At 43.3% G+C, this 22,328-nt stretch overlaps 1 protein-coding gene across 6 annotated transcripts in view; it reads right to left on the minus strand.

Moving 5' to 3' along the window:
- Window positions 1-17,519: 17,519 nt before the first annotated feature.
- Window positions 17,520-22,328, minus strand: part of LOC135527684 (host cell factor 1-like) — a 46,437-nt gene continuing 41,628 nt past the window's right edge. For all 6 annotated transcript variants that reach the window (XM_064956179.1, XM_064956181.1, XM_064956180.1 and 3 more), the window contains 4 exons: window positions 20,185-20,370; window positions 19,399-19,708; window positions 17,906-17,969; window positions 17,520-17,609 (listed from right to left, as the gene is read on the minus strand). In XM_064956179.1, the coding sequence (XP_064812251.1) occupies window positions 17,570-17,609; window positions 17,906-17,969; window positions 19,399-19,708; window positions 20,185-20,370 (600 nt within the window). In that variant the 3' untranslated portion in view covers window positions 17,520-17,569. The remainder of the gene's footprint in view (window positions 17,610-17,905; window positions 17,970-19,398; window positions 19,709-20,184; window positions 20,371-22,328) is intronic.

The raw sequence follows: 22,328 nt of genomic DNA on the forward strand, positions 1-22,328 counted from the left end.
AAAGTATCATGAACCAAATAAGTCATACATAAAGGTATTTAAACAACAGATAATTACTTTTACTTAACATTGATAGGGAAATACTATGATCTTGGACCAGGACTTAATACTTAATTGAGCATGAATCCATAGTGAATCTACATTGAAGATCAGTAACTAAATCCATAGTGAATCTACATTGAAGATCAGTAACTAAATCCATAGTGAATCTACATTGAAGATCAGTAACTAAATCCATAGTGAATCTACATTGAAGACCAGTAACTAAATCCATAGTGAATCTACATTGAAGACCAGTAACTAAATCAATAGTGAATCTACATTGAAGACCAGTAACTAAATCCATAGTGAATCTACATTGAAGATCAGTAACTAAATCCATAGTGAATCTACATTGAAAATCAGTAACTAAATCCATAGTGAATCTACATTGAAGATCAGTAACTAAATCCATAGTGAATTTACATTGAAGATCAGTAACTAAATCCATAGTGAATCTACATTGAAGATCAGTAACTAAATCCATAGTGAATCTACATTGAAGACCAGTAACTAAATCCATAGTGAATCTACATTGAAGATCAGTAACTAAATCCATAGTGAATCTACATTGAAGATCAGTAACTAAATCCATAGTGAATCTACATTGAAGATCAGTAACTAAATCCATAGTGAATCTACATTGAAGATCAGTAACTAAATCCATAGTGAATCTACATTGAAGATCAGTAACTAATCCATAGTGAATCTACATTGAAGATCAGTAACTAAATCCATAGTGAATCTACATTGAAGATCAGTAACTACATCCATAGTGAATCTACATTGAAGATCAGTAACTAAATCCATAGTGAATCTACATTGAAGATCAGTAACTAAATCCATAGTGAATCTACATTGAAAATCAGTAACTAAATCCATAGTGAATCTACATTGAAGATCAGCACACAGGGGAAATTATTATAATCATTTACAGTGGTTTACACATTTCATTTTATTTAGCCAGGAAAGTCAATGTATTGACACTTACCACTGTGTCCATTACATTTAATAGAACGTGTTACCAAATAAATATTACTCACTGAATCAAACTGTTTTCAGGTCAGTGATGCTCTCCTCAGGAATAGCAGAGAGAGAGAGTTGTTCTGGATCAGGTCAGTGATGCTCTCCTCAGGAATAGCAGAGAGAGAGAGTTGTTCTGGATCAGGTCAGTGATGCTCTCCTCAGGAATAGCAGAGAGAGAGAGTTGTTCTGGATCAGGTCAGTGATGCTCTCCTCAGGAATAGCAGAGAGAGAGAGTTGTTCTGGATCAGGTCAGTGACGCTCTCCTCAGGAATAGCAGAGAGAGAGAGTTGTTCTGGATCAGGTCAGTGACGCTCTCCTCAGGAATAGCAGAGAGAGAGAGTTGTTCTGGATCAGGTCAGTGATGCTCTCCTCAGGAATAGCAGAGAGAGAGAGAGAGTTGTTCTGGATCAGGTCAGTGATGCTCTCCTCAGGAATAGCAGAGAGAGTTGTTCTGGATCAGGTCAGTGATGCTCTCCTCAGGAATAGCAGAGAGTCATGAAGACTAGAGGTCTGGAACAGGGACCTATCAGGATGACTGTTGGTCGAGGCTGAGGTGAGATAAAAATGTGAGCGAATTCTGCTTTTCATTCGTTTTTTTTCTGTGTGCAAGAATCAGTCAAGTCTAAGAGTGGGAGATGTGGTTGGCACAGCCAGGGCACTATGGTAGAGGAATAGAAACCGTCTGGTGCCTGGGTTAACACCAGGCGGAGGTTAGTGTTGAGGGGAGGGGGTATGGGGAGGTATGGGGGGGGGGGTATGGGGGGAGAGGTATGGGGAGGGGAGGATTTATGGGGGGAGGTATGGGGGTATGGGGAGGTATGGGGGTAAGGGGAGGGGAGGAGGGGGTAAGGGGAGGGGGGTGTATGGGGAGGGGAGGAAGGTGTATGGGGAGGGGAGGAAGGTGTATGGGGAGGGGAGGAAGGTGTATGGGGAGGGGAGGAGGGGGGGTGGGGATGGGGTATGGGGAGGGGGTATGGGGATGGGGTATGGGGTATGGGGAGGGGGTATGGGGATGGGAGGGGGTATGGGGAGGGGGTATGGGGAGGGGGTATGGGGATGGGAGGGGGTATGGGGAGGGGGTATGGGGAGGGGGTATGGGGAGGGGGTATGGGGAGGGGGTATGGGGTATAACTACAGAACATGTAGTTACTTTCTCTGACAGGCAGTGAAAGACACACCTACTGTTTCAAAGACTCGTGTGTCAGTTCGGCACCACAACACCCTAAACTCTTCCTCAGGGTGACTCGATCAGAAAGGAGATAGACGTTAGAACAGAGGTTAGACATTAGATAGACATTAGACAGAGGTTAGACAGAGGTTAGACAGAGGTTAGACAGAGGTTAGACAGAGGTTAGACAGAGGTTAGACAGAGGTTAGACGTTAGATAGACGTTAGATAGAGGTTAGAACAGAGGTTAGAACAGAGGTTAGACGTTAGACATTAGATAGAGGTTAGAACAGAGGTTAGACGTTAGATAGACGTTAGACAGATGTTAGACAGAGGTTAGACGTTAGATAGATGTTAGAACAGAGGTTAGAACAGAGGTTTGACGTTAGATAGAGGTTTGTCAGAGGTTAGACGTTAGACAGAGGTTAGAACAGAGGTTAGAACAGAGGTTAGACGTTAGATAGACATTAGATAGAGGTTAGACGTTAGATAGATATTAGATAGAGGTTAGAACAGAGGTTTGACATTAGATAGACAGAGATTAGACGTTCGACAGAGGTTAGACAGAAGTTAGACGTCAGATAGATGTTAGACAGAGGTTAGATAGAGGTTAGAACAGAGGTTAGATAGAGGTTAGACATTAGACAGAGGTTAGACCGATATTAGACGTTAGATAGACGTTAGATAGAGGTTAGAACAGAGGTTAGACATTAGATAGACGTTAGATAGAGGTTAGACAGAGGTTAGACAGAGGTTAGACAGAGGTTAGACATAGATTAGACATTAGATAGACGTTAGACAGAGGTTAGACAGAGGTTAGATGTTAGATAGACGTTAGACAGAGGTTAGACGTTAGACAGAGGTTAGACAGATATTAGACGTTAGATAGACGTTAGATAGAGGTTAGACAGAGGTTAGACCAAACTATATGGAACTCTAGAAAGCATTTATTACCAACAGTAAAAATTGATGATTTCACTGGTGTTCTCAAAAAAACAAACACATGCTGAAGTCACAGTTTTTTATTTTACCTTTATTTAACTAGGCAGTTCAGTTAAGAACACATTCTGATTTACATTGACAGCCTACCGGGGATCAAGTGCCCTGTTCAGGGGCAGAACAACAGATTTTTTACCTTGTCAGCTCGAGGATTTGATCTTGCAACCTTTCGGTTACTAGTCCAACGCTCTAACCACTAGGCCACCCTGCCTCCCCAGGATCAACATATGTCATTGATACAGTATATTAAATATCTAGATGTATAGACTACAACACTTGTAGTACAATGCTCTTTTTGATACACAGATCTGTCAATAATAGTCAAAAGTGAGAATATACAGGATAAACTTACATGTGATCCAAGCATAATGTTAGACAGACAGACACTTGGTGATTCGCAATGACACTGTGACTGAACTCAACCAATGACACTGTGACTGAACTCAACCAATGACACTGTGACTGAACTCAACCAATGACACTGTGACTGAACTCAACCAATGACACTGTGACTGAACTCAACCAATGACACTGTGACTGAACTCAACCAATGACACTGTGACTAAACTCAACCAATGAAACGGTGACTGAACTCAACCTGCCTTCCCCAAGGCAGGAAGGCAGGCGACAGGCTTAGGCCTGCATATTATACCCATAGAAACGCATTGGACTGATTTTGGCCAGGGTGAACCCTCTCGCTTCGCCTCTTCCGCTTAGACCTTCTTGCAACCAAGGAGATATGTTCACCCGCTGGTTCGTATTGTCATCCAAACCCCAATTAGACCTTTCGAACAGACTAAAGGTGATTGATCTGACAAGCATTCCGTACAAGTACAGTAGAAAGAAAGTATTTCCTGTGGCAATTTAACCAACACTTTGTATGAACGGAAACTAATATTGGTGTAGCCTACACTGGAATGAAACCCACACCAACATGGTATTTGCAAGCTGAAGGCAAAGGGCCTGACCACTACATCAACCCAGGCCATAATTCAATTCAATTTTGACAGTTCATTCGTCACCTTAGGATACACTAAACACTTGTAGGTTGTAGCCTAGTGGAGACCAATATCTATCTTGTGTTATTAAGCTATATTTAACAACAGTTGTTGATGTGCTTGGCTGCATTTCAGATACATTGTTGTACATTTCAATGTTGCAGTAGTAGGACCTTGGCCTATAGTGTTTGTGTGAGAGAGAACATCATTTTGATAGCAAGCCCTGATCCCAATGACTAGACTGCCCCCCGATGGAGAGAAAGAGAACTGGCTCGTTTTTAAAACATTCCTGATGCTTTGGGAAAATTATCTGTGACAAAAGAGTGATCAAGTTAAGATCCGACATCTGTACTGCAGGCCAAAATGGAGGAAGGGTGGTACACTGTACTGCAGGACAAAATTTGTATTTGTATTTATTATGGATCCCCATTAGCTGCTACCAATGTTATACATTCTATCACAGTGCAATCCGTTTTGTCACCAAAGCCCCATATACTACCCACCACTGCGACCTGTATGCTCTCGTTGGCTGGCCCTCGCTTCATACTCGTCGCCAAACCCACTGGCTCCATGTCATCTACAAGACCCTGCTAGGTAAAGTCCCCCCTTATCTCAGCTCGCTGGTCACCATAGCAGCACCCACCTGTAGCACGCGCTCCAGCAGGTATATTTCTCTGGTCACCCCCAAAACCAATTCTTTCTTTGGCCGCCTCTCCTTCCAGTTCTCTGCTGCCAATGACTGGAACGAACTACAAAAATCTTTGAAACTGGAAACACTAATCTCCCTCACTAGCTTTAAGCACCAACTGTCAGAGCAGCTCACAGATTACTGCACCTGTACATAGCCCATCTATAATTTAGCCCAAACAACTACCTCTTTCCCTACTGTATTTAATTAATTAATTTATTTTGAATACTGTTTAAAATATTTGATATAAGTGTTTGACCTGAGCTTGATTCAACTTAGAGTGTGTACTTTTGGGACTATTCTATTGGTTCATTGAGTTCACTGTACTGACTAACTATATCAAGTGCAACTGAAATATATGGCAGTATAATAATGTATATATGTTTGTCACCAATACAATCATGTAGCTTTTGGTAGGTTATATTGTGTTATCCTTACACCGTTTTTGTTGTTGCTGACCTGCCGGGACTTGATCCTCTGATGAAAGGGGTAGACCAGGAACTTGTTGAGCAGGTCCACAGCCTGAGACGAGACATCAGGGACTATCTCCTCTAGAGGGGTGGAAGGGTTCTATTGAGAGAGAGAGAGCGAGAGAGAGAGCGAGAGAGCGAGAGGAAGAGAGAGCGAGAGAGAGCGAGAGCGAGAGAGAGCGAGAGCGAGAGCGAGAGAGAGCGAGAGAGACAAAGACAAAGACAGAGGGAGGCAGAGAGCCCAAAGAGCTGTATCCAACATCCTCCACCAATGTTGCTAAGCAGCAGACAATCATTTCATTCAGAATGCTCTGAGTTGACTGAATGATGCAGAATGCTCTGAGTTGACTGAATGATGCAGAAAGCTCTGAGTTGACTGGACTGAATGATGCAGAATGCTCTGAGTTGACTGGACTGAATGATGCAGAAAGCTCTGAGTTGACTGAATGATGCAGAAAGCTCTGAGTTGACTGAATGATGCAGAAAGCTCTGAGTTGACTGGATGATGCAGAATGCTCTGAGTTGACTGGATGATGCAGAATGCTCTGAGTTGACTGGATGATGCAGAATGCTCTGAGTTGACTGGATGATGCAGAATGCTCTGAGTTGACTGAATGATGCAGAATGCTATGAGTTGACTGGACTGAATGATGCAGAAAGCTCTGAGTTGACTGAATGATGCAGAATGCTCTGAGTTGACTGAATGATGCAGAAAGCTCTGAGTTGACTGGATGATGCAGAATGCTCTGAGTTGACTGAATGATGCAGAATGCTCTGAGTTGACTGGATGATGCAGAATGCTCCGAGTTGACTGAATGATGCAGAATGCTCTGAGTTGACTGAATGATGCAGAATGCTCTGATTTGACTGGACTGAATGATGCAGAATGCTCTGATTTGACTGGACTGAATGATGCAGAATGCTCTCAGTTTAAACTTTGATCACCAATGACATTGTTGTGAATTGTGAAACGGGCCGTTCATAAATTCCAAGCATGATCATGTTCCTCAATTCATTCAGCGCATTTCAGCAGTAGACCTAGGCTATCTCCACACCCGAGTAGGCTATAGCGTTGGCAAAACATTCAAACTTTGTAATGGAAGTCAAACAAAAGTAAATTGATCAAAGTTGATAAGCTTGATAACCTCCAACAAATGACAGAATGTCTCCTATTTGGCCAAATGGAGTTGATCATTATACAGATAGCAGATCAGCTCATGAATAACAGAGACATGAAGAGTGGAAATAGTTTAAATATCAAGGTATCTTAACGGGGAACAACTAAAAATATATCCATCCCCACTTCCATAACGTTTGTTGATCACACATTTTCTACCAATGCTCTCATATGGACAGCAATAGGGGACAGCGCAGAGATCAATTAACCAAACATACAGACAGAGATTCAGTGAAACAGAATCACATTGATTGATTATAAAGTCACAGAATTCTGGCAGGGAGTAGGACAGGCTGAAGAGAAAAATCCATGTGCATAACACGCTAACAAAATGTTCTGATCAGCTAATGCATAACACGCTAACAAAATGTTCTGATCAGCTAATGCATAACACGCTAACAAAATGTTCTGATCAGCTAATGTATAACACGCTAACAAAATGTTCTGATCAGCTAATGCATAACACGCTAACAAAATGTTCTGATCAGCTAATGTATAACACGCTAACAAAATGTTCTGATCAGCTAATGTATAATACGCTAACAAAATGTTCTGATCTGCTAATGTATAATACGCTAACAAAATGTTCTGATCAGCTAATGTATAACACGCTAACAAAATGTTCTGATCAGCTAATGCATAACACGCTAACAAAATGTTCTGATCAGCTAATGTATAACACGCTAACAAAATGTTCTGATCAGCTAATGTATAATACGCTAACAAAATGTTCTGATCTGCTAATGTATAATACGCTAACAAAATGTTCTGATCAGCTAATGCATAACACGCTAACAAAATGTTCTGATCAGCTAATGTATAACACGCTAACAAAATGTTCTGATCAGCTAATGTATAATACGCTAACAAAATGTTCTGATCTGCTAATGTATAATACGCTAACAAAATGTTCTGATCAGCTAATGTATAACACGCTAACAAAATGTTCTGATCAGCTAATGCATAACACGCTAACAAAATGTTCTGATCAGCTAATGTATAACACGCTAACAAAATGTTCTGATCAGCTAATGCATAACACGCTAACAAAATGTTCTGATCAGCTAATGCATAACACGCTAACAAAATGTTCTGATCAGCTAATGCATAACACGCTAACAAAATGTTCTGATCAGCTAATGCATAGCACGCTAACAAAATGTTCTGATCAGCTAATGCATAACGCGCTAACAAAATGTTCTGATCAGCTAATGTATAACACGCTAACAAAATGTTCTGATCAGCTAATGTATAACACGCTAACAAAATGTTCTGATCAGCTAATGTATAACACGCTAACAAAATGTTCTGATCAGCTAATGTATAACACGCTAACAAAATGTTCTGATCAGCTAATGTATAACACGCTAACAAAATGTTCTGATCAGCTAATGTATAACACGCTAACAAAATGTTCTGATCAGCTAATGTATAACACGCTAACAAAATGTTCTGATCAGCTAATGTATAACACGCTAACAAAATGTTCTGATCAGCTAATGTATAGCACGCTAACAAAATGTTCTGATCAGCTAATGTATAACACGCTAACAAAATGTTCTGATCAGCTAATGCATAACACGCTAACAAAATGTTCTGATCAGCTAATGCATAACACGCTAACAAAATGTTCTGATCAGCTAATGCATAACACGCTAACAAAATGTTCTGATCAGCTAATGTATGAGCAAACTAAGAAAAATATGATAATTAGCACACACCTCAATTTAGCTATCATTTCCCCAATTAATTGTTAACAAATATTCAAACAGAGATTCAATGAAAACAAAGATGTGCCATTGATTGATTTATCTAGACAAGTCCCCCCCACTTGTCAAAACGGTGCCAACATGTATAATGTAAGTGACCACACACAACTATTGCTTTAAATTAGTATAATGGTTGGATATCAATCAAATGTATTTATAAAGCCCTTCTTACATCAGCTGATGTCACAAAGTGCTGTACAGAAACCCAGCCTGAAACCCCAAACAGCAAGCAATGCAGGTGTAGAAGCACGGTGGCTAGGAAAAACTCCCTAGAAAGGCCAAAACCTAGGAAGAAACCAGGCTATGAGGGGTGGCCAGTCCTCTTCTGGCTGTGCCGGGTGGAGATTATAACAGAACAAGACGTACAAATGTTCATAGATGACCAGCAGGGTCAAATAATAATTTTTAATTATCTGTTATTTTACCAGGTAAGTTGACTGAGAACACGTTCTCATTTACAGGAACGACCTGGGGAATAGTTACAGGGGAGAGGAGGGGGATGAACGAGCCAATTGTAAACTGGGGATTATTAGGTGACCGTGATGGTTTGAGGGCCAGATTGGGAATTTAGCCAGGACACAGGCGTTAACACCCCTACTCTTACGATAAGTGCCATGGGATCTTTAATGACCTCAGAGAGTCAGGACACTCGTTTAATGTCCCACCCGAAAGACAGCACCCTACACAGGGCAGCATTGGGATATTTCTTTAGACCAGAGGAAAGAGTGCTTCCTACCGGCCCTCCAACACCACTTCCAGCAGCACCTGGTCTCCCATCCAGGGACTGATCAGGACCAACCCTGCTTAGCTTCAGAAGCAAGCCAGCAGTGGTATGCAGGGTGGTATGCTGCTGTCTTAATAATCACAGTGGTTGTAGAGGGTGCAACAGACCAGCACCTCAGGAGTAAATGTCAGTTAGCTTTTCATAGCCGATCATTCAGAGTTAGAGACAGCAGGTGTCGTAGAGAGAGTCCAAAACAGCAGGTCTGGGACAAGGTAGCACGTCCGGTGAACAGGTCAGTGTTCCCTAGCTGCAGGCAGAACTGTTGAAACTGGAGCAGCAGTACGACCAGGTGGCCGTGGAGACAGCAAGGACTCAGGTCGTCCTGAGGCATGGTCCCAGGGCTCAGGTCCTCCGGGAGGGGAGGGAGAGAGAATTAGAGAGAGCATACCTAAATTCACACAGGACACCGGATAAGACAGGAGAAATACTCCAGATATAACAGACTGACCCTAGCCCCCCGACACATAAACTACTGCAGCATAAATACTGTAGGCTGAGACAGGAGGGGTCGGGAGACACTGTGGCCCTGTCTGACGATACCCTGAACAGGGCCAACCAGGCAGGATATAACCCCACCCACTTTGCCAAAGGACCAACTTACTACCCTGAGACAAGGCTGAGTATAGCCCACGAAGATCTCCCCCACAGCACAAACCCGGTGGGGCGCCAACCTGGACAGGAAGATCACGTCAGTGACCCAACCCACTCAAGTGACACACCCCTCCTTGGGACGGTATGAAAGAGCCCCAGTAAGCCAGTGACTCAGCCCCTGTAATAGGGTTAGAGGCAGAGAATCCCAGTGGAAAGAGGGGAACCGGCCAGGCAGAGACAGCAAGGGCGGTTCTTTTCTCCAGTTCCTTTCCGTTCACCTTCCCACTCCTGGGCCAGATTACACTCAATCATATGACCTACTGAAGAGATGAGTCTTCAGTAAAGACTTAAAGGTTGAGACTGAGTCTGCGTCTCTTACATGGGTAGGCAGACCATTCCATAAAAATGGAGCTCTATAGGAGAAAGCCCTGCCTCCAGCTGTTTGCTTAGAAATTCTAGGGACAATTAGGAGGCCTGCGTCTTGTGACTGTAGCGTACGTGTAGGTATGTACGGCAGGACCAAATCAGAGAGATAGGTAGGAGCAAGCCCATGTAATGCTTTGTAGTTTAGCAGTAGAACCTTGAAATCAGCCCTTGCCTTGACAGGAAGCCAGTGTAGGGAGGCTAGCACTGGAGTAATATGATCACATTTTTTGTTTTTTGGTTCTAGTCAGGATTCTAGCAGCCGTATTTAGCACGAACTGAATACTGTATATTTAGTGCTTTATCCGGGTAGCCGGGAAGTAGAGCATTGCAGTAGTCTAACCTAGAAATAACAAAAGCATGGATTAATTTTTCTGCATCATTTTTGGACAGAAAGTTTCTGATTTTTGCAATGTTACGTAGATGGAAAAAAGCTGTCCTTGAAACAGTCTTGATATGTTCTTCAAAAGAGAGATCAGGGTCCAGAGTAACGCCGAGGTCCTTCACAGTTTTACTTGAGACGACTGTACAACCATTAAGATTAATTGTCAGATTCAACAGAAGATCTCTTTGTTTCTTGGGACCGAGAACAAGCATCTCTGTTTTGTCCGAGTTTAAAAGTAGAACGTTTGCAGCCATCTACTTCCTTATGTCTGAAACACAGGCTTCTAGCGAGGGGCAATTTTGGGGCTTCACCATGTTTCATTGAAATGTACAGCTGTGTGTCATCTGCATAGCAGTGAAAGTTAACATTATGTTTTCGAATGACATCCCCAAGAGGTAAAATATATATATATATATATATATATATATATACACATACACACACACACTGTGGATCTTAATCAGAATAAGGTGAAAAGGTCAGGTCAACCGATTAAAACACCTGGGTTTCAATCTCACAGAGGAAGAGGCGAAGCGAGAGGTTTCACTCTCACCAAAAATAAACCCAAAGCGTTTCTATGGGTTTATTTTGGAACTAAAATGTGTCGCCTGCCTTCCCGCCTTTGGGAGGACTACCACTTTACGCAGAGTCATGAGCAAGCACGTCATTATATATTGACCTCTGGCAATCTGTGTAAATATTAAGATATTTTAATAATAATAATATTAAAATTAAAATATTAAGATATGTAAAACAGTTTAAATCGGCCTTCCAGAGGTGTCTGATCTTTCATCCAGCATGAAGCCTCCCTCTGAGTTCAGGAACACAAAGTATGCATTTTAGAAATAGTTTTCATGCCTTATACGGGTCGAAACTCAGGATCAAAAATGTCTCATAGAAATAACATGGTCACTGTGGTAGAACGTTTATTTTGAATGCCGATTTTGTTGTTGTTGCATGTAATCCAAAGTCCCTTCACTAGCTAGCGGACTAAACTCCACCTCATGGCAACGAAGGTTTCAGTAACCTGATGGCCATGTTTATTTATTTTATTTAACTAAGTCAGTTAACAAACAAATTCTTATTTACAATGATGGACTATCAAAAGGCAAAAGGTTTCCTGCTGGGATTAAATAAAAAATATGATAAAAACACATCACGACAGAGACACAACATAAAGAGAGACCTAAGACACCACAGCATGGTAGCAGCACAATATGACACCACAGCATGGTAGCAGCACAACATGACACCACAGCATGGTAGCAGCACAACATGACACCACAGCATGGTAGCAGCACAACATGACAACACAGCATGGTAGCAGGACAACATGACAACACAACATGGTAGCAGCACAACATGACAACACAGCATGGTAGCAGCACAACATGACAACAACATGGCAGCAACACAACATGACAACACAACATGGTAGCAGCACAACATGACATCACAGCATGGTAGCAGCACAACATGACAACAACATGGCAGCAACACAACATGACAACACAGCATGGTAGCAGCACAACATGACATCACAGCATGGTAGCAGCACAACATGACAACAACATGGCAGCAACACAACATGACAACACAGCATGGTAGCAGCACAACATGACAACACAGCATGGTAGCAAGACAACATGACAACACAGCATGGTAGCAGCACAACATGACAACACAGCATGGTAGCAGGACAACATGACAACACAGCATGGTAGCAAGACAACATGACAACACAGCATGGTAGCAGCACAACATGACAACAACATGGCAGCAACACAACATGACAACACAGCATGGTAGCAGCACAACATGACAACACAGCATGGTAGCAGCACAACATGACAACACAGCATGGTAGCAGCACAACATGACAACACAGCATGGTAGCAAGACAACATGACAACACAGCATGGTAGCAGCACAACATGACAACACAACATGGTAGCAGTACAACATGACAACACAGCATGGTAGCAGCACAACATGACAACACAGCATGGTAGCAAGACAACATAGCATGGTAGCAGCACAACATGACAACACAACATGGTAGCAGCACAACATGACAACACAGCATGGTAGCAGCACAACATGACAACACAGCATGGTAGCAAGACAACATGACAACACAGCATGGTAGCAACACAGCATGGTAGCAAGACAACATGACAACACAGCATGGTAGCAGCACAACATGACAACACAGCATGGTAGCAGCACAACATGACATCACAGCATGGTAGAAGCACAACATGACATCACAGCATGGTAGCAGCACAACATGACAACACAGCATGGAAGCAGCACAACATGACATCACAGCAGCACAACATGACATCACAGCATGGTAGCAGCACAACATGACAACACAACATGGTAGCAGCACAACATGACATCACAGCATGGTAGCAGCACAACATGACAACACAGCATGGTAGCAACACAACATGACAACACAGCATGGTAGCAGCACAACATGACAACACAACATGGTAGCAGCACAACATGACATCACAGCATGGTAGCAGCACAACATGACAACACAGCATGGTAGCAGCACAACATGACAACACAACATGGTAGCAGCACAACATGACATCACAGCATGGTAGCAGCACAACATGACATCACAGCATGGTAGCAGTACAACATGACAACACAGCATGGTAGCAGCACAACATGACAACACAGCATGGTAGCAGCACAACATAACAACACAGCATGGTAGCAACACAACATGACAACGCAGCATGGTAGCAACACAACATGGTAGCAGCACAACATGACAACACAGCATGGTAGCAGCACAACATAACAACACAGCACAACATGACAACACAGCATGGTAGCAACACAACATGGCAACAACATGGAAGCAACACAACATAACAACACAGCATGGTAGCAGCACAACATGACAACACAGCATGGTAGCAGCACAACATGACAACACAGCATGGTAGCAGCACAAAAACATGGTAAAACATTTTTGGACAGACAACAGCACAAAGGTCAAGGAGGTAGAGACAACAATACATCACGCGAAGCAGCCACAACTGTCAGTAAGTTAGAGACAACAATACATCACGCGAAGCAGACACAACTGTCAGTAAGAGTGGACATGATTGAGACTTTGAATGAAGAGATGGAAATAAAACTATCCAAGTTTAAGTGTTTGTTGCAGCTCGTCCCAGTCACTAGATGCAGCGAACTGAAAAGAAGCGCGACCCTGGGATGTGTGTGCTTTGGGGACCTTTAACAGAATGTGACTGGCAGAACAGTTGTTGTATGTGGAGGATGAGGGCTGCAGTAGGTATCTCAGATAGGGGGGAGTGAGGCCAAAGAGGGTTTTATAAATAAGCATCAACCAGTGGGTCTTGCGACGGGTATACAGAGATGACCAGTTTACAGAGTATAGAGTGCAGTGATGTGTCCTGTAAGGAGCATTGGTGGCAAATCTGATGGCTGAATGGTAAAGAACATCTAGCCGCTCGAGAGCACCCTTACCTGCCGATCTATAAATTACGTCTCCGTAATCTAGCATGCGTAGGATGGTCATCTGAATCAGGGTTAGTTTGGCAGCTGGGGCGAAAGAGCAAGTATGATAGAGGATTTAACCTTAGACTGCAGCTTTGATATGTGCTGAGAGAAGGACAGTCTACCGTCTAGCCATTCTCCCAAGTACTTGTATGAGGTGATTACCTCAAGCTCTAAACCCTCAGAGGTAGTAATAACACCTGTGGGGAGAGGGGCATTCTTCTGACCAAACCACATGACCTTTGTTTTGGAGGCGTTCGGAACAAGGTTAAGGGCAGAGAAAGCTTTGTTTCATAGCGTTTAACACAAAATCCGGGGAGGGGCCAGCTGAGTATAAGACTATAATCTACATATAAATGGGTGAGAAGGGCATCCTACTGCCTGAGCTATGTTGTTGATGTAAATTGAGAAGAGCGTGGGGCCTAGGATCGAGCCTTGGGGTACTCCCTTGGTGACAGGCAGAGGCTGAGACAGCAGATGTTCGGCACTCTTTTAGAGAGGTAGTTGTCAAACCCATGTAAAAAGGATTATTAGGGAAATCGTCCTTACAAGCATGTAAATGTTCTAAACTAACAATTACATTCCAACTACCCATAAAAGTTGTATTATATAACCGAACAGTATGTACTTTATATTTTACATTTACACAAGGATGAACAATTACACATAAGTAGAGGTGGTGGTGAACTCAACCAGTGTCCAAGTTGAGTAAAAGATGTCTCTCCCCTCATTAGCAACACAACATTCACACAAAATAAGTCACATCTCCAGAAATTGTAAGAAAAAGATGCACTAAAAAGTTTTATTTTCCATAGTAATATTCACAAACAGTTTAATACCCAAACATCTGTCAGATCAGATTGAACAAAGCTCAAATCTCCATCAGCTAGCTGTTGCTTCCATAGAAATATAATCTATTCAACAATCTATTCTAGATTCTATTTCTATGTTTTGTTCTTAATACAACCTCCTGACCTCCCTGCCTGCCAACGCAACTTGGGCATTATAACCATAACAACGATATCAAGAAGAAGGGTTCTGCATTATAGTCAATGAGGAAAAACAGAAGCGAGAACAAGACAGAGCAGGAAGACATTTCCTTTTTAATTATTATTATTTTTTGTATATCTAGACAAAGCAACCGAGATGACAAACATGTAAAAACCATTTTTGTTACAGATAATTATATAAAAAGCCATTTTTTTTAAAAGTTTTTTTTTTTTTTTTACTTCTTGCTACGTGAAGGAACTTATTTACAACTGAGCCGATACTAGCTGCGCCAATCAATCACTCTTCCTGCCATCATATCCACTAGGTAACTAAAAACCGTTCCGCTCAAAAAGACTACGTGGAAAACACTCGTCACATTACACAATTGCATACCTTAACACATAATACACCAAAAACAAAATGTCAATGGTTATCAATACGAAAACTTCCTCCGCAACTTGGGGGCGGAATAAACTGGGATTTATCTAAAAAACAGAAAAGCAAACCAGCCTTGGGAAAATAAAAATAACCTTTTGAATTTCATAGTCCAACAAATTAATTCTACTACGGAATATCGACAGATTGAAAGGGGGGGTAAAAATAAATATTTTTTTCCCAGCAAATTAATTTCTTTAATAAAAAAAAATTAAGTAAACAAAAATAAAACAATCCACTCCTCTTTTTCTGACAAATCTTATGTTCTGCAGCAGAACAAGTACAAAAAGTCCTTGTCACGTAAATCGTTCCTTACACCACCAATTCTGAAACGGTCAAATAAGGTTATAAAATATGTATTGGGTTGTTTCACCCTGACAGTCAGCCAAATCACTGTCACCCTGGCAGTCAGCCAAATCACTGTCACCCTGGCAGTCAGCCAAATCACTGTCACCCTGGCAGTCAGCCAAATCACTGTCAACAAACTCCTCCAATGAAAGCAGAGAAACTACCGGAGTAGATTGTCAACTAGAGGGAGAATAAAGCAGTCTCCTAAACCTACATGAACCACAGGTATTTTTTTCTGAAGCTAATCCTTTAACTCAGTCTCCTCTCTGACATAGCTACACATTAAAAACACAGTGATGTCACAAAGCAAGATGACAGCCAGGACAGATACAGAGAATTGATTGGTTGATGAGGATTCCCTTGGAATGGGGAACACTTGTCCTCGTTTGGTGTATTTATTAAATCTCTATGACGATGTGACAATGACGTCATCTTCTTATGTTCCAACCGTCTCCTATAGCAACCGTCTGATTCTTCTGAATGCAACCTACTGATGCCCACACACTCCCCCCCCCCCCTCCAATAATGAGATACACTAGATTATATTATGAGCAGTTATTTGTGTTGTCTATTGCTTGTGTAGATTAACAGGGGAGAGGAAACGCATGAAAGAGATTAGAGAACTATCTAGCAACAACAGTTAAACCAGACCGAACAGTTTTTTTTGTATTTTGATTCCAAAGAAAATCATATCATAGAAAAAAAAAAAAAAAAAGTTAATTATGTGCTTTCCATGGTTTAAACAAGTAAATATCAATAATAAAATAAATGAAGAATGAAATAAGGCGTCCATGGCACCGTCCAGTGATGAGGGCAGGGGATCTGGTGTTTCTCAGCTTTATCTATTTTGCAGCCATTTTGTGACTGATGGGTGGTCAGGCCTGGTCTGGGTTCAGGATGGGGGCCTGGTCTGGGTTCGGGATGGGGGCCTGGTCTGGGTTCGGGTTGGGGGCCTGGTCTGGGTTCAGGATGGGGGCCTGGTCTGTGTTCGGGTTGGGGGCCTGGTCTGGGTTCAGGATGGGGGCCTGGTCTGGGTTCGGGATGGGGGCCTGGTCTGGGTTCGGGATGGGGGCCTGGTCTGGGTTCGGGATGGGGGCCTGGTCTGGGTTCGGGATGGGGGCCTGGTCTGGGTTCGGGATGGGGGCCTGGTCTGGGTTCGGGATGGGGGCCTGGTCTGGGTTCGGGATGGGGGCCTGGTCTGGGTTCGGGACGGGGGCCTGGTCTGGGTTCGGGACGGGGGCCTGGTCTGGGTTCAGGATGGGGGGGGCCTGGTCTGGGTTCAGGATGGGGGGCCTGGTCTGGGTTCAGGATGGGGGCCTGGTCTGGGTTCGGGATGGGGGCCTGGTCTGGGTTCGGGATGGGGGCCTGGTCTGGGTTCAGGATGGGGGGCCTGGTCTGGGTTCGGGATGGGGGCCTGGTCTGGGTTCGGGACGGGGCCTGGTCTGGGTTCAGGATGGGGGCCTGGTCTGGGTTCAGGATGGGGGGGGCCTGGTCTGGGTTCAGGATGGGGGGGGCCTGGTCTGGGTTCGGGATGGGGGCCTGGTCTGGGTTCGGGACAGGGGCCTGGTCTGGGTTCGGGATGGGGGCCTGGTCTGGGTTCAGGATGTGCTGTTGTAGGGTTAGATGGGGTTCTAGTAGAGATTGGAGTCCGGGTCTAGGTGGAGCCTGCGGTATTGTATTCAGTAGGAAGGTGTTGTATTCAGTCAGTCAACAAGGGGAGAGGAAGGTAACCGCTCACTGGTCTGATCTGGCCTTCTTCGGACCAGCAGGTTTCCTACAAGAGACAAAACATGAATCAACAGACGAACATGGATAAGGCTGCAGAGTTAGAACAGAGAGTTAAGTTGAAGGTTAAGAGTTATGACCGAGGGGTGACCACAACCGACAACTGAAAAACTTCTTCAAACACTTCTGCATTTCCAAATAAATAAATAAATTCATAGTATTTTTTTTTTATAGGAATGTACAGTTTAACACACCCGAATTCACAAATTCTAACTTCTTATTTAAAATCGTTCTGTGGATACTAAAAATAAAAAGAGAGAGAGGAGGATGAATCCTCGTACTCACATGTCAGGTGAGGAACCTGGTCTCTTAACGGTAGGTTTACCTACAAGGCCATCTTTACTAATCTCTACAGGGAGAGGGGAAACGGATTGGATTGAACAACATGTCGTCAAAGATTTTACTGTAGTTACAAGTTCATATGAGGAAATCAGTCAACTGAAAAATTCGATTTCGGCCCTAATTTATGGCGTAGATCAGAAAACCAGTCGGTGTCTGGGTGTGACCACCATTTGCCTTATTGCAGCGTGACATCTTCACATAGAGTTGTCCCGCTCCTCTTCAATGGTTGTGTGACGATACCGGATATCGTCGAGAACTGGAACACACCGTCATACACGTCGATCCAGAGCATCCCAAACATGCTCAACGGGTGTGGTGGCGTCTGGTGATGATGCAGACCATGGGGGGGAGGGGGAACTGGGAAATTCTCAGCCTCCAGGAATTGTGTACAGATCCTTGTGACCGTGCATTATAATGCTGAAACATGAGGTGATGGCAGCGGATGAATGGCACCACAATGAGCCTCGGATCATATACCAGGATCTCGTCATAGTATCTCTGTGCATTCAAATTGCAATTGTGTATGTTGTCCGTAGCTTATGCCTGCCCCATACCATAACCCCACTGCCACCATGGGGAACTCTGTTCACAACGTTGACATCAGCAAACCACTCACAACGCCATACACACTGTCTGCTATCTGCCCGGTACAGTTGAAACCAGGATTCATCCGTGAAGACCACAGTTGTCCAGTGGCCATCAAAGCATGTTGCCCACTGAAGTCGGTTACGACGCCGAACTGCAGTCAGTTCAAGACCCTGGTGAGGACGATGAGCACGCAGGTCAACTTCCTTAAGACGGTTTCTGACAGTTTGTGCAGATATTCTTCGGTTGTGCAAACCCACAGTTCCATCAGCTGTCCAGGTGGCTGGTCTCAGATGATCCTGCAGGTGAAGAAGCCAGATGTGGAGGTCCTGGGCTGGCCGTGGTTACACGTGGCCTGAAGGTTGTCAGGCCGGTTGGACTTACTGCCAAATTCTCTAAAATTACGTTAGAGGCGGCTTATGGTAGAGAAATGAACATTCAAATTCTCTGGCAACATCTCTGGTGGACATTCCTGCAGTCAATTACACACTCCCTAAAAACTTGAGACATCTATGGCATTGTGTTGTGTGACAAAACGGAACATTTTAGAGGCCTTTTATTGTCCCCAGCACAAGGCGCACCTGTGTAATGAATATTTTGTTCACTCAGCTTCTTGATATGCCACATGTCAGGTGGATTATCTTGGCAAAAGAGAAATGCTCACTAACAGGGATGTAAACAAATTTGTGCAAAACATTTTAGAGAAATAAGCTTCTTGTGCATAATGGAACATTTCTGGGATCTTTAATTTCAGCTCATGAAACATGGGACCAACACTTTACATGTTGAGTTTATAATTTTGTTCAGCGTAATATTGACAAGTGAATCGAGTTTAACATAACGTTCCGTACCTTGGAGCCACCTGACCTGCGTGGCAGGGCCGTAACCTTTCTCGTTGCGGGCTGCGATACGGAAGATGATGGCAGGCTTGGTGGTGTAGTCTATGTGTGCGTTGGAGAGGCTGGACGACTGCACCAGGCAGGAAGGGTTGGGCCCACAGAACACTCGCATGAAAGCCAGCTGGGCTGGGGTGGTGGTGGTGGTGGGCTTGGCCTGCTCCCCGCTCTGGGCGCTCTGGATGGCCAAGTACACCGAGTACTCAATGATCTTACCAGATGTGACCGACGGAGGCTCCCAGGTCAGGTGGGCCCCGTCTGGGCTCTGAGGGGAGAGGAGGAAGAAAGCGTGAGCTTCAAAACACAGAATCATATAAACAAGGTGAAATAAAACATGCGTGATAAAATAACACTTCCTGGGTCAAATACGGTTGGTAAAATAACACTTCCTGGGTCAAATACGTTTGATAAAACAACACTTCCTGGGTCAAATACGTTTGATAAAACAACACTTCCTGGGTCAAATACGTTTGATAAAACAACACTTCCTGGGTCAAATACGTTTGATAAAATAACACTTCCTGGGTCAAATACGTTTGATAAAATAACACTTCCTGGGTCAAATACGTTTGATAAAATAACACTTCCTGGGTCAAATATGTTTGATAAAATTACACTTCCTGGGTCAAATATGTTTGATAAAATTACACTTCCTGGGTAAAAATATGTTTAAGAATTTGTTCTTTATTGACTTAACTGGTTAAATACTACAAAAGTAATTGAATCAAATCAAATGTTAACCTTGCTGATCTTGATAGCACAGGGAGCTCCGGGGAAGCCTGGTAGACACGTCTTGAAGGCCGAGACCTCTGAGAAGTTCCCCCGGCCACAGGTGTTGATCCCAGCCACTCTGAATTTATAGGCCGTCCCAGGCTGGAGATCCATCTTCCTCATCTGACTGTAGTCCGGGATCGTTCCAGAGTCATCCTACAACACACAGAAAAACCGACATGTTTTCCTTGATATCTTATCAGGCTCCGTGACATAGGCTGACGGGACAGTAGTGAAGAGGGTAGTAAGTTAAGTTCCTCTGCGTACACATCACGGACAAACTGAATTGATCCACCCACACAGACAGCATCGTGAAGCACCTACACGGGGGCAAACTACCTGCCCTCCAGGACACCACCCGATGTCACAGGAAGGCCATAAAGATCGTCAAGGACAACACCCACCCGAGCCACTGCCTGTTCACCCCGCTATCATCAAGAAGGCGAGGTCAGTACAGGTGGATCAAAGCAGGGACCGAGAGACTGAAAAACAGCTTCTATCTCAAGGCCATCACTGTTAAACAGCCACCACTAACATTGAGTGGCTGCTGCCTACACACTGACACTGACTCAACTCCAGCCACTTTAATAATGGGAATTGATGTAATACATGTATCACTAGCCACTTTAAACAATGGCACTGAATATGTTTACATACCCTACATTACTCATCTCATATGTATATACTGTACTCGATACCATCTACTGCATCTTGCCTATGCCGTTCTGTACCATCACTCATTCATATATCTTCATGTACATATTCTTTATCCCTTTACACTTGTGTGTATAAGGTAGTTGTTGTGGAATTGTTAGTTAGATTACTCGTTGGTTATTACTGCATTGTCGGAACTGGAAGCACAAGCATTTCACTACACTCGCATTAACATCTGCTAACCATGTGTATGTGACAAATACATTTGATTTTTGATTTAGGCTTGTTCATTTAGCTGAAGATATGTTTATAAGTCCCATGCCATTATTTTATAGTAAGAACAATTTAACTTAGCTGAAAATATTTCTTAAAGTATATTTTTCCCCATTACGGAGTAAATGTGGTCAATGATGTGGCTATATTGAGGTAATAGCGATTCCGTGAAACAGGTCCTATATGATTTAGAGTTATTTGGCGACATTAGTTGTGAATGATACAAACCTTAGATATCAAAACATTCAGTTCAGAAAGTATTCAGACCCTTTCACCTTCTTCGTTACGTTACAGCCTTATTCTAAAATTAGATAGAGATAGAGTCACTAAACTGTTGACAGCCTTACTGTGCACTCTAGAAAGGACTAAAAAGTGAGAGAGGAGACTGGTGGTGAGATTTTCTCTATAGCTAAAAAGTGAATGTCACCAATTAATTATGAAAATATATTAAAATTCCCTTTTACTAGGCTATTCAAAATCAAAATATAAAATTCACTATAATCGAAGGCTAACTATAAGCCGCCCTGCACAATCATTGGACCAACAGCATTGCCAATTTTTAAAGGTTCTCTCCCACAATCATTGGACCAACAGCATCGCCAAGGGTTTTAGGTTCTCTCCCACAATCATTGGACCAACAGCATCGCCAAGTGTTAAAGGTTCTCTCCCACAATCATTGGACCAACAGCATCGCCCAGTGTTAAAGGTTCTCTCCAAAAATCATTGGACCAACAGCATCGCCAAGGGTTTTAGGTTCTCTCCCACAATCATTGGACCAACAGCATCGCCAAGGGTTTTAGGTTCTCTCCCACAATCATTGGACCAACAGCATCGCCAAGGGTTTTAGGTTCTCTCCCACAATCATTGGACCAACAGCATCGCCAAGGGTTTTAGGTTCTCTCCAACAATCATTGGACCAACAGCATCGCCAAGTGTTAAAGGTTCTCTCCCACAATCATTGGACCAACAGCATCGCCAAGTGTTAAAGGTTCTCTCCCACAATCATTGGACCAACAGCAACGCCAAGGGTTTTAGGTTCTCTCCCACAATCATTGGACCAACAGCGTCGCCAAGTGTTAAAGGTTCTCTCCCACAATCAAGAAAAAACCATTTGAGCGTAGCATTAGGTAACCAGTCCATTCAGTAAGCATAATAACAGTTCACACTCAAAAGGCCCATTCATTTTT

This window comes from Oncorhynchus masou, chromosome 33 (assembly GCF_036934945.1).
Source record: "Oncorhynchus masou masou isolate Uvic2021 chromosome 33, UVic_Omas_1.1, whole genome shotgun sequence".
Classification (NCBI taxonomy): domain Eukaryota; kingdom Metazoa; phylum Chordata; class Actinopteri; order Salmoniformes; family Salmonidae; genus Oncorhynchus; species Oncorhynchus masou.